The 11632-nt window shown below is 42.9% G+C and overlaps 1 protein-coding gene across 2 annotated transcripts; it reads right to left on the minus strand.

The window, feature by feature from the left end:
* Positions 1-504: 504 nt before the first annotated feature.
* Positions 505-11050, minus strand: GJA4 (gap junction protein alpha 4). 2 transcript variants are annotated; one of them, XR_004590674.3, is made up of 3 exons: positions 10881-11044; positions 2251-3727; positions 505-873 (listed from the first exon to the last, which is right to left on the minus strand). XR_004590674.3 is itself a non-coding variant. In XM_034413379.3 (2 exons), exon 2 carries the CDS (start codon positions 3719-3721, stop codon positions 2672-2674), a length of 1050 nt encoding a protein of 349 aa, XP_034269270.1. In that variant the 5' UTR covers positions 3722-3727; positions 10881-11050; the 3' UTR covers positions 505-2671. The 2 variants fall into 2 exon arrangements, 1 of the variants encoding a protein (XP_034269270.1); XM_034413379.3 differs by having other exon boundaries at positions 505-3727; positions 10881-11050.
* Positions 11051-11632: the final 582 nt, after the last annotated feature.

An 11632-nucleotide genomic window follows, 5' to 3' on the forward strand; every position in this document is an offset into this window, starting at 1 on the left:
CGGTTCTCTCTCTTTCTTATATAATTGACATCCAAATAAGATATGTCTTATGTCCTCTATCTCTGGAACTCTGCAAATACAGGTATGTTCATTATAAGGGACTTGGTTAAATCTTCAATATTTAATCATTGTGTCCAGTGGGTTGAATCTTGTCATGGAATGGAAGCATTCATCAGGCCAATGCTGATGCATTGATGCACTGAGCTGAGGTGGCGCAGTGGTTAGAGTGCAGTACTGCAGCTACTTCAGCTGACTGCTAGTTCAGCAGATCAGCGGATCAAATCTCACCGGCTCAAGGTTGACTCAGCCTTCCATCCTTCCAAGGTGGATAAAATGAGGACCCAGATTGTTGGGGGGCAATATGCCATTTAGTATACTGTCTTTGCTGTAAGCCGCCCAGAGTCCTCGGAGAGTGGGTGGCATAGAAATATGACTAATAAATAAATAAATAAATTTTATATCGGATGCAAGGTGTACTATATGACCCACAGAACAGTCTTACAATTTTTCATTTTATTTATATAAAAAAGATTCTTTTTATTTAGAAAAAAACAAACAAACAGGACACAAACACAGAGTGCATACCCCATAGCCCTCCATCTTGCACCCTGCAAGTGTGAACGTTGGTTATGGACTGGGGATGTGAAGCCAGCTTCTTAATTGGCCATGTTGATCTGAGACATCTCCATCAAAGGCACACAGGTGAGTTCTCTACATCCAACCATCTCCTTTTCACAGCTTAGTTATCAGAAACAGTTTAGTAGAGATGGGGGAAAAAAATGGTCCTTGCCCCCCTATCTCCTCCTATCACAATTTGCTCTTGATTGAAGCTGGAGAGCCATCCTATTTTTATAACCATCACAAGCTTCTCACCTGCAGCAACAAAAGCCAGTTTCCAGAACATGTATTTTTGCAGTTCCAAACACACAACCCCCCCCCCCCAAACTACCCCGCTCTTTTGATTTAATCCAGAGAGAGGCAGGAACTTTTTCCTGAAAAGGCTGACATATGAGCATTAAAAAAAAAAAATTCACATTACTTTCCCATTGCAGGAGAGATTGTGGTTTTAACACGGAGGGATCCAGCTTGTGCTTACAGTCATATGTGAAAGAATTAGAACACATAATAATAATAATAAAAAAGAAGAAGGTACAAATAGGAAGCCAGGAGAGAGCCTGACCACTGCAACGATGCATAAGAATACACATATAACACAATATTGACCTCAAACATCCAGGAGTAATCTCTATTCATCCAGGAGTAATCTCTATTTGGCAGAACCCTGCCCAAATAATGATTGCAATGAGAAGGATGGGTGAGCAGCTACGCTGGGCAAGGCCAAATAGCTTTCAATATTTAGCGAGTATCATCAATGGGACAATTTATAATGAGTAATTATAATAGTCTTTTGTCTACGAAGGAATGTGGCTTCACAGAACCATCAGAATGAAGTCCTGATGAGGTTCTGATCCATTTAAAACCAAGAGAAATGTGTGCCTGCTGCAGCTTTTCATAATTTGGTATCTTCCAGATGTGCTGGAAGATGTGCTCAGTGCCCAGCATCTCAAACCAGTATGGCTGGAAACTTGAGGATCTGTAGCCCCAACTGGTTGAAGGGCATTTAGCTGGTGGAAGGCCAATCTCCAAAAAAGTGTCCCGATGGAATGAGAGATGGAATTACATCACCAAGGAGACTGAGAAAGGAGAGTTAATTTACATAGTAAACAGTTTTGATTTAAATTCTCCAAGTTCTCCAAGGGGAAAAAAATGTAGAGAGAGCCCTTGGCAGACCAAAGGTTCACCAGTATCAGTGGAAGACAGAAATTGGAGTTTCAAATATGGCGAGATTAGAAACTGTGCTTTTCTACTCTGTTAGACGGAAGGCATTTATAAAGTAACCCAGAGGAGCAAAGTCATATCAGCTCTATACTTAAATAGGAGTCATATTTAGTAAGATAACATCAGCAACAGCAATTATTCTCCCTAATGCCTACTTGGAACAATATGCAAACGGTAGATGAGCTGCAGTATTTAATAAGTAAGCTGCTCAGAGGTTTAACAACTGCAACATGAAAACAAATCTGCTTGATAAATGACTTTCCTCAACCTGTTCACAGGTCCATTCCTAAAAAGGTGACATACCAGAAGTTTCTCCTTGAGTTTATTCTGCCTTTTCCTATTCAGCTTGCATTTATTTCCAAAATTTGAAACTCAGTTTGGATAGTCCAAGCTGGTGTCTCTTCTACTTACCCTCCTCTCTTTGTGGTCCAGTGACTGTTTTCTGATCTGCAAGGCACAAGACACCTCAAAGTACAGACCCAACTACTTATGTTTTTCCCCAGGAAACAACATTTAGCACTGCATCTTAAAATGCCCATTAACCAGCCACTTCAATGGCTTCTATGAGATTGTTCTATGTGTCTTTTTTTTTTTTCACCTTTGGTGGATTCACAAGTTCAGTCTGCGTCCATCTTCAAGTCCTGGTTTTCACCTGGGCAGTAGAATACTGTGGCAAAAACGTGGGAAGCACCTGGGAAGAATCCTGAGGCCCAGCCTCTTTCTTCCATGGTAAGGAATCATATTGGAGCCTTCCACGTGAAGACACCCTTGAGAGAAACCTGGCTGCTCTCAAGGAAGCCCCCATGGAACTTACACTTCAAATGGCTGCTTGCTAGACATACTGTTTTTTAGAAGCACTGCTACTTGGGCGGCTGGACTGCCTTTCTGGAGAGAGATGGAGTTCGGGGGCTCCCGTTGCAAAGAGATCAGGAGGACTAATCTGGTTTTGCAAGGCCAGGGTTTCTTCTGTGTTGTAATTGGCCCAGTTCTGCTCACTGGAGAGCTTGTTGTATCCCTGGTAGGGTGGAGCATGCCTGTCTGACATGGGGAGGTAGAAATAGGGTTTATCTGGTGGATAAGGCTCTGTTGGCATTTTACCAATGCTGTTGGCATCAAAGGGTAGAGGGGGAGCAGAAGATGGAGAACAACAGTCATTTTCCTTAACCCTTTTGACCAGGTGCTTGCAAAAGAGATGTAAAAGCTCCAGAATGTTGAGGACAAGGGAGATCAATCCCATTACCAGCATGAAAAGGATGAAGATGGTTTTTTCAGTGGGACGGGACATAAAACAGTCCACAAGGTGTGGGCATGGAGAACCTTGGCACACATAGTTAGCATGCATGACAAAGCCATATAGGTACCACTGGCCAAGAAGAAAGCCTGCCTCAAAGATGGTCTTGAAGATCACGCTGATGACATAGGTCCACATCAGAGGCCCACGGATTTTAATTCGGCCATCTTCAGCCACACAGATCTTGGCCATCTTCTTCTCCACTGCCATCAACATAGCTGTCGCCTTGTAATCTTTGGCTTGCAATGCCCGGAGTTCACTCTCCCGTTCCTTTAGCTTCTCCTCTTGTCGGGAGAGGTAGATGACATGCCCCAGATAGACCAAAGTTGGGGTGCTGACAAAGAGGAACTGCAGCACCCAGTAACGAATATGGGAAATAGGGAAGGCATTGTCATAGCAGACGTTGGTACAGCCAGGTTGCTTGGTATTGCACACAAAATCGGACTGCTCATCGCCCCAAACGGACTCCCCAGCTAGACCCAGGATCAAGATTCGGAAGATGAACAGGACCGTCAACCAGATCTTGCCGATGACTGTTGAATGCTCCTGCACCTGGTCCAGTAACTTCTCCAGGAAGCCCCAGTCACCCATTCTGTGCTATGGACAGTAGAGAAGTAGACAAGGAATTAAGAAGGGATCCATAATCATTTCATGAGAGCTTGAGGTTCCCACCATCATTTAAGTTCTAGTTGGGTCAACATCCTGAATTGAGGATTATAGGAAGTCTTCAAGGGCTCCAAAGAAAGACAATGCTAATGAATGTGTGAATGTGTGAATCTTACCAGGCTCAAGGTTGACTCAGCCTTCCATCCTTTCAAAGGTAGGTTAAATGAGGACCCAGTTTGTGGGGGCAATAAGCTGACTATGTATAAAATATACAAAAGAATGAAGGCTATTGCTTAACGCATTGTAAGCCGCCCTGAGTCTCCGGAGAAGGGCGGCATATAAATCAAATTTTAAAAAAAGAAAAAAAAGAATGGGGCCATAATTCACCCCAACCAATTGCTGTGAAAACTCATTCCCTTCCCAACACAGATGGACTCATACAATATCCTAAGTCCAACCAAATTGTATGAGGCTGGTGTTTATCCAATAGTCTTAATTTAGTTATTGAGGAAACCCTCTTGTCTAAATTACACTGTAAACTGCAAAGCCACCAAAAAAATAACCATGGTTAAGACTAATATCCTATGCAAATACTGTACAGCTGCATACGTTTGCAATTGATCTGATTGGAGGTGTTGTAGAAACACAGAATATAGCTGAGCATGATTTGAGGATGTGGTTAGAGTTTAAAACTATACTAATATTTTACCTAGCAACAGGGAAAGTGATGACACTGAAGAGTGTTTTTATGCATCTGTGTGTAGGACAAAAGTGATTTGAATGACTTCCCTACGTATTTTAATAACGCAACACATGCACACATGTTATAAACATAGCTTTAACTCTATTGGACTTTAAAAAAAAGAAGAAATGCTTTTCTGAATAGTAGTGCAGAAACCTACATATTTAGGTGGGATAGAAAGGCCATATTTTTTAAAAAACAGAGGTCCTTGAGTGATTGTCACAGAGAAAGGGAGGGAGGTCGACCTATTCTACAAAACATCTGAGTGCAGGACAGTGGTGGGTTTCAAAATGTTTTACTACTGGTTCTGTGGGCGTGGCTTGGTGGGTGTGGCATGGCTTGGTGGGCGTGGCAGGGGAAGATTACTGCAAAATCCCCATTTCTTCCCAATCAGCTGGGCCTTGGGAGGCAGAGAATAGATGGGGGCGGGGTCAATCAGAATTTTTACTACTGGTTCTCCGAACTACTCAAAATTTCCGCTACCAGTTCTCCAGAACTGGTCAGAACCTGCTGAAACCCACCTCTGGTGCAGGACAAGAAGCAATGGGTGGAAGATCATTAAAGAGAGGTCCAACCTGGAACTAAGGAGAAATGTCCTGACAGTAGAAATGACTTGATTGTAGAAATGATGGGTGCTCCATCATTGGAGAGTTTCAAGAAGAGATTGGATAGCCGTTTGTCTGGAATGATGTAGGATCTCCTGCTTGGGCAGGGAGTTGGACTAGAAGTACTTCAAGATCCATTCCAACCAGGGGTGGGCTGCTGGGGTGTTCACAGGGGTTCGGGAGAACCTCTAGCTAAGATTCTGTGCAGTTCGGAGAACTCCCAAATCCCACTCCTGGGTGGCCCCACCCACCCCTCCCCTCCCAGGAGTCCCCACGCGGCCCATTTTTGATGCAGGTAAGTGCAGGGCGTGCACGGAGGCTCGGGGAGGGTGAAAAATGGGCCTACCGAAATGTTGGGAAGGTTGGAAAAGGGCCCGTTTCTGGCCTCCAGAGGGCCTCAGGAGCCTGGGGAGGCTGTTTTAGCCCTCCCGGAGGTTTGAGAAAAGCCTCCGGAGCCTGGGGAGGGCAAAAATGCCTCCCACCAATCCATGGTGCAGAAGGCCGACTAGGCCACACCCACCATGGCCATGCCCACCCAGCAACCGGCAGAGAACCCCTTGCTAAGATTTTTGATGCCCAGCCCTGATTCCAATCCTAATATTCTATGTTACAGGTCGGCATAAACATTCAGGAGAAGCCCATTAACAACACTCCAGTGGTTGGCCAGGACTTAAGTTCTGAAAAGGAACATCTGCAAACAGCTTCAGGCAAACCACTTCATAGCACTCTGTGAATGGGGAAGTCTCTCCATCTTTCCCTGTTCTGGTGCTGGATGTGTCAGGCCCAAACCTTCTTATTTTCCAGTGATTTCAGCCAACCACTTCAGGTTGGAGTCTAACCAGATAGGACAGCTGGGTCCAGCCTTCCTCTACTTGGTCTCCTCTAAAAAATGATTTTTATAGAATTTTTATTAAAATACGAGTTACAATAATATGAGACAAACGTACAGTATAAAGCTATAGAAAAAAAAAGAATGAAGGGAGATGTAAAACAAGTAAATGAAAAAAGAGAGTACAGAGAGAAAAAAGAAAAGAAAAGAAAAAAAACGTATTAAGAAGCAACTTCCAATCCTTTTTTTTTTTGCAGTGGTTACAAATGAATTTATCATCTTCCCATTTTCTGCCTTTCTAATCATCAAATCCATAAGTCACTTTTTTTTCCACTCTAAACTACAAATTCAACCCCCCCCCCACTTTGCCTTGCCTTACCTAGTATCCTCTGGAAGTGCTGAGTTCATTGAACCCGATACTTGGAAACTCCATCAACCAAATACTTTAGCATGACTTAGTTATGTATTTTCCTACCTTCTTATTACATTGTTATACTTCTTAGTGCCTTGCGCTGTTTCCATACATTGATGTTCGTAGATGTTAAAAAAAAATGACTAGCATTATATTAAACACCCTACAATATTTTTTTCTTTTCTTTTTTCTATCCTCAACGATCTCTCAATACGAATTACAATTTATGATGGCAATGTTACAAAACCAGGTTTTTTTCAAATTCCAAGCTGAGTACAACATTGAAAAAGAGCTACTACAGTTCACATTAAAATAATTGCTTTATACTGACTCTATACATCTGACTAGGTGGCTCAGTGGCTAAGACACTGAGCTTGTCGATCAGAAAGGTCGGCAGTTCAGTAGTTCGAATCCCTAGTACAGGTCTCCTGTGTGAGCAGGGGGTTGGACTAGATGACCTCCAAGTCCCTTCCAACTCTGTTACTGTTACTTACTAAAGAGTTTGACTGTGGCTGATAATTTTTTTAAAGTCTCTCTTGTATTGTTACTGCGTATTTGTATGTATGTACAGTATGTATGTATAGTAGACACAGACACAGACACAGACACAGACACATACATATTGTATATATACACACACAGTCTCTCTGTCTCTGTCTCTGTCTCTGTCTCTGTCTCTGTCTCTGTCTCTCTCTCTCTCTCTCTCTCTCTCTCTCTCTCTCTCCCCCTTCTCAGCCCTATGGGTGGTCTGTGTAGAGGACCTGAAAGTCTTGAGTAGAATCTCAGGTGTTCCTAGCATTGCACTCTTCTGAATGTCTGATTCTAGCGCTGATGCCATTCCTGGAATCTGTTGGATTCCCAGCGTAGGAGTCACAGCCCCAAGTGCTCCTTCCAGCATTGGGACCTCTTTGGCCTTTACTTTCCACATCCTGTCTAGTGCCTCCTTCAAACCTTGGTCCTTCTCTGGCTTCTCACATCCTTTCTTCCTGATGTTGATGTTGCTTGACACCTCTACATCTATCACCACTGCTGTCTTCTGGTTCTTGTCTACTAATCCCATTCATTGATTGAACACATAGGAGAGAGAGAGAGAGGGAGGGAGGGGGGATAGGGAGGGAGGGAGGGAGAGACAGAGAGAGACAGACACAGAGACAGACAGACAGAGACACACTCACTCTCTCACACACAGAGAGACACAGAGAGAGAGAGACAGAGAGAGAGAGACACACACACACACACAGAGAGACACAGAGAGACAGAGAGAGAGGGGGGGAGAGAGGGAGACAGAGAGACACACACACAGAGAGAGAGACAGAGACAGAAAGACAGAGAGACACACACAGAGAGAGACACACACATACACACACACAGAGAGAGAGAGAGAGAGAGAGAGACAGAGAGACAGAGAGACACAGAGAGAGAGACAGAGACACACACAGAGAGAGACACAGAGAGAGACACAGAGACACACACACACACACAGGGGGAGGGAGGGAGACACACACAGAGAGAGACACACACAGGGAGAGAGAGATAGAAAGACAGAGAGAGACACACACAGAGATACACACACACACACACACACACACACACACAGAGAGAGAGAGAGAGAGAGAGAGAGAGAGAGAGAGAGAGAGAGAGAGAGAGAGAGAGAGAGAGAGACCTTAGCATCCAGGAAAATGGTAGTTTACAAGAATGTCATCTATCACATGTGGTCTCCTGCATATTCTTGGAAGGTTAAAAAAAAGGTAGTAGAGGCTGAGATCCATTACTTTCTTTGGAGGAATGCTTAAGGAGAGAGACAGAGACAGAGAGAGGGGGGAGGGGAGAGGGAGAGAAAGTAACCATAGGAGCCTCCAAAGTGGGTAAAGCAGGTGAGTAACTAGAGAGTAACCACACCCATCAACACAGGCTGTAGAAGTCCAACTGTGAATCCAGAACCACTTCCAAAATTCCAGGTGGGTACTAATTCACCCCCAAAACATAATGTGCCCCTTTACTAGATTATCTTCAGGCACAGAGCATCCAATAAATGCTGAGTTTTGAGAGCTGTGCCAGGAGGAAACACAGATTAAGGCAAAATTCCATGTATGGGTCTCAGGCAGTCTGAGTACAAATTCTATCATGACCTCTAACTTTGTCAGCTTCAATTTAATATAGAAGAATTAGATCTTCTGAAGAAAACAGCACAGACCGCAAAATGGCTTACATTTCAAAAGGAAATTCTGGAAACCGAATGCTATTCTTTTGCTCTTCTTCCGGAAGGGTTCTATAAATATCTTTCTTTTTCAGAAATGGTTGCGTTTACAGTTCGCTGACAATAAGAGAAACATTGAGGTGCTACAACACTGTCATTTTTGCCTCGAACAGTCAAACAATGCTGCCCTTCTGAAATTAGAAGCAGCATTAACCGTGGAGTTAAAAATAATGCGCCTCTGTGCATGATCAGGAATAAAAGAGATGATTTTTAAAGCAATCAATGACTGTAAAAGTCTCCTTTCAAATAAAGTTGCACATTACTTGGCTTAAATATATTTTTTGGACGTTTGAAAACCCAGCCATTCCGCAGATGGGAGAAGATGGAAGTATGAAATTTTAAGCATGCAGTCATAAAACTGAATGCTTTGTTCTCCCCTATAAAGAACGGTTGCTGGAATTGGGCATGTCTAATTTGACGAAAAGAAGGACTAGGGGTGACATAATAGCAGCGATCCAATATCTTAGGGGTTGCCATAAAGAAGTGGGGGTCAACCTATTCTCCAAAGCACCTGAAGGCAGGACAAGAAGCAATGGGTGGAAACTAATCAAGGAGAGAAGCAATTTAGAACGAAGGAGAAATTGCCTGATAGTTAAAACAATTTATCAATGGAACAACTTGCCTCCAGAAGTTGTAGGTGCTCCATCACTGGAGTTTTTTTTTTTTTTTAAAAAAAGAAGGGACTGGACAACTATTTGTCTGAAATGCTTGAGCAGGGGGTTGAATGAGAAGACTTCCAATGTCCCTTCCAACTCTCTTATTCTGGTATTCTTTTATTCTATCCTTTGCAAGAAATATTTCACTGTATTGTTCCTTGTCTTCATGCTTTGCTACAGCCCTGTCTATATCCCCTGCTTTTTTTAAAAAAAAATACAGAAGCAGGATTCAAACCCCCAACTGCCCAAATATTGCTGCATTGGCTAGTGTATATATATATATATACACTATATATGGTAATTTATGTCTTTTAATTAAACTTGCTGTTTGGAAAAGATGCTACCAGACTCCTCCTGTCTCAGGAAGGCAGTAGAACTGAAGGAAAAAAACTAACAAGTGGTTAAATTTAACCAAGGGTGCCTGCACAGCTGTGACTATGATAATTTTATTTTATATATATATTTTCCCCTATCTCTAGCCTCAGCAGCTGCCCAGGACTTATAAAGAGTTAGTGCCTGAGGTTGCCAATTGCTTTGGTAAAAATAGGGATAAACAATAAAAACTGTATCCTGGGGTTTTTTCCCCCCCTGCTTTTAGAGAAGGTTGCCCTGTAGACAAGCTTTTCCTGACAAGGTGATAAAATAGTCATTGGCTGTCTAACACATCTGCACAACCAGAAGGCAGAGGACGGTTGGAAGTGTTGGCATCCTGAATTGATTTGTTGGGTTTCGATGATTCTAGCTATGCTTGTATTGGGAAAAATCAGGAACTCCATGCCTGATCATGCTTGGTCTTAGAGAATTCTCTGAGCATGAGTACTAGCTCTTCTCTCATAAATCAATGAGGACTAGTAACTTCCTTTTAAAGATCCAACAAGCCCAACGTGGAGTCTGTTGAGATGTTGAGACTTTGGAAAAAGGGCAGAGAAGGGCAACTGAGATGATTAAAGTCCTGGAGACTAAAACATATGAAGAATGGTTGCAGGATTTGAGTTTGGCTAGTCTAAAGAAAAGAAGGGGTGACATGATAGCAGTATTCCAGTATTTGGGGGGTTGCCACAAAGAGAAAGGGGTCAATTTATTTTCCAAAGCACCAGAAAAATAAAACAAGAAACAATGGATGGAAACTAATCAAGGAGTGAAGCAATTTGGAATCAAGGAGAAACTTTCTAACAGCGAGACCAATTAATCTGTGGAACTGCTTGCCTTTAGAAGTTGTGGGTGCTGCATCACTGGAGGCTTTAAAAAAAAAAGATTGGACAGCCACTTGTCTGAAATGGTATAGGGTTTCCTGCTTGAGCAGGGGCTTGGACTCGAAAGCTTCCAAGATCCTTTCCAACTCTATTCTGATTGAATCTAGAGAAAGTTAAACAGCTAGGCTTGCTCTAAGGCAAGCAGGAAATGTTGGCAGAATGCCTTGGATCTCCTACATATGACAGACTAGTAGAGAAAGTCAAACATTAGAAAAATACCACAAATCTTCACCTTAAATCTTAAAAGGGCTGTGGTGCCAAGAGGGAATAACTTTGAAGCAGACAACTGTGAAAATCAGATTTACTATTATTCCTTAAATCAAAGCACCGCCTCCAGGGCTTTCCAGGTTTAGGGATATTTAACAAATTTGAAGACAGCCTTTTACTCACCAACAAATCAAAGGGATTTTCCTGATTTAAAAGTCCTCATTAGGAGTTTTTGGCTTAATTTTCTTGGTATCAGCTCTGCTCCTGGAAGAGAAACTGCAGCTGAGCTCAGATGCAGGACGGGAATCTAACAAGCAGTCCTGGAATTCAGGGCACTCTGAGACTGTTATGAAGAGCAAAGAAGAGGAAAGTTTATTATAATAACCCTTGGATGAGTTAACAGAGGGGGAGGAGTTAGAGGAAACGAGTCAGGGAAGAGGAGGAGAAAAAGCTTGGATTAGCAGTGCAATTGTTGAATATTCTGTTTTTTTTCCCCCCCTTTAAAAAAGTCACAGCTGATTGGGCTTGTGGAAAGAAGGAATAGCTAAAGGTGACTTCACTTGCTTCCTGGCTGGAAGAGCTTAACAAAGCGGCTCACCTCTCACAAGTTGTGTTCACACAACCCACGGAAGCAGTTTCCGTTAAAGATGCAACAGTGAATTGTGGGAGCTTCATCACTGGAAGCTTTCAAGAAGAGACTGGACTGCCATCTGTCAGAAATGGTACAGGGTCTCCTGCTTGAGTGGGGGGTTGGACTACATGGCCTCTGAGGCCCCTCCCAACTCTGTTAATCTGTTAAAGCCGTGTGTTTTTCAACCTTGGCGCCTTTAAGAAGATGGTTGGACTTCAACTCCCAGAATTCCCCAGCCAGTTGAAGTCCATCCATCTTAAAGGTACCAAGGTTTTTTTTTTTAAAAAAAACACAAAACCCACTG

This window comes from Pantherophis guttatus, chromosome 10 (genome assembly GCF_059756535.1).
Source record: "Pantherophis guttatus breed Tessera chromosome 10, ASM5975653v1, whole genome shotgun sequence".
Classification (NCBI taxonomy): domain Eukaryota; kingdom Metazoa; phylum Chordata; class Lepidosauria; order Squamata; family Colubridae; genus Pantherophis; species Pantherophis guttatus.

What these genes read in the sequence shown, in the direction of transcription:
- GJA4 (XM_034413379.3), bottom strand. Translation starts at nt 3,721, where the DNA reads ATGGGTGACTGGGGCTTCCTGGAGAAGTTACTGGACCAGGTGCAGGAG.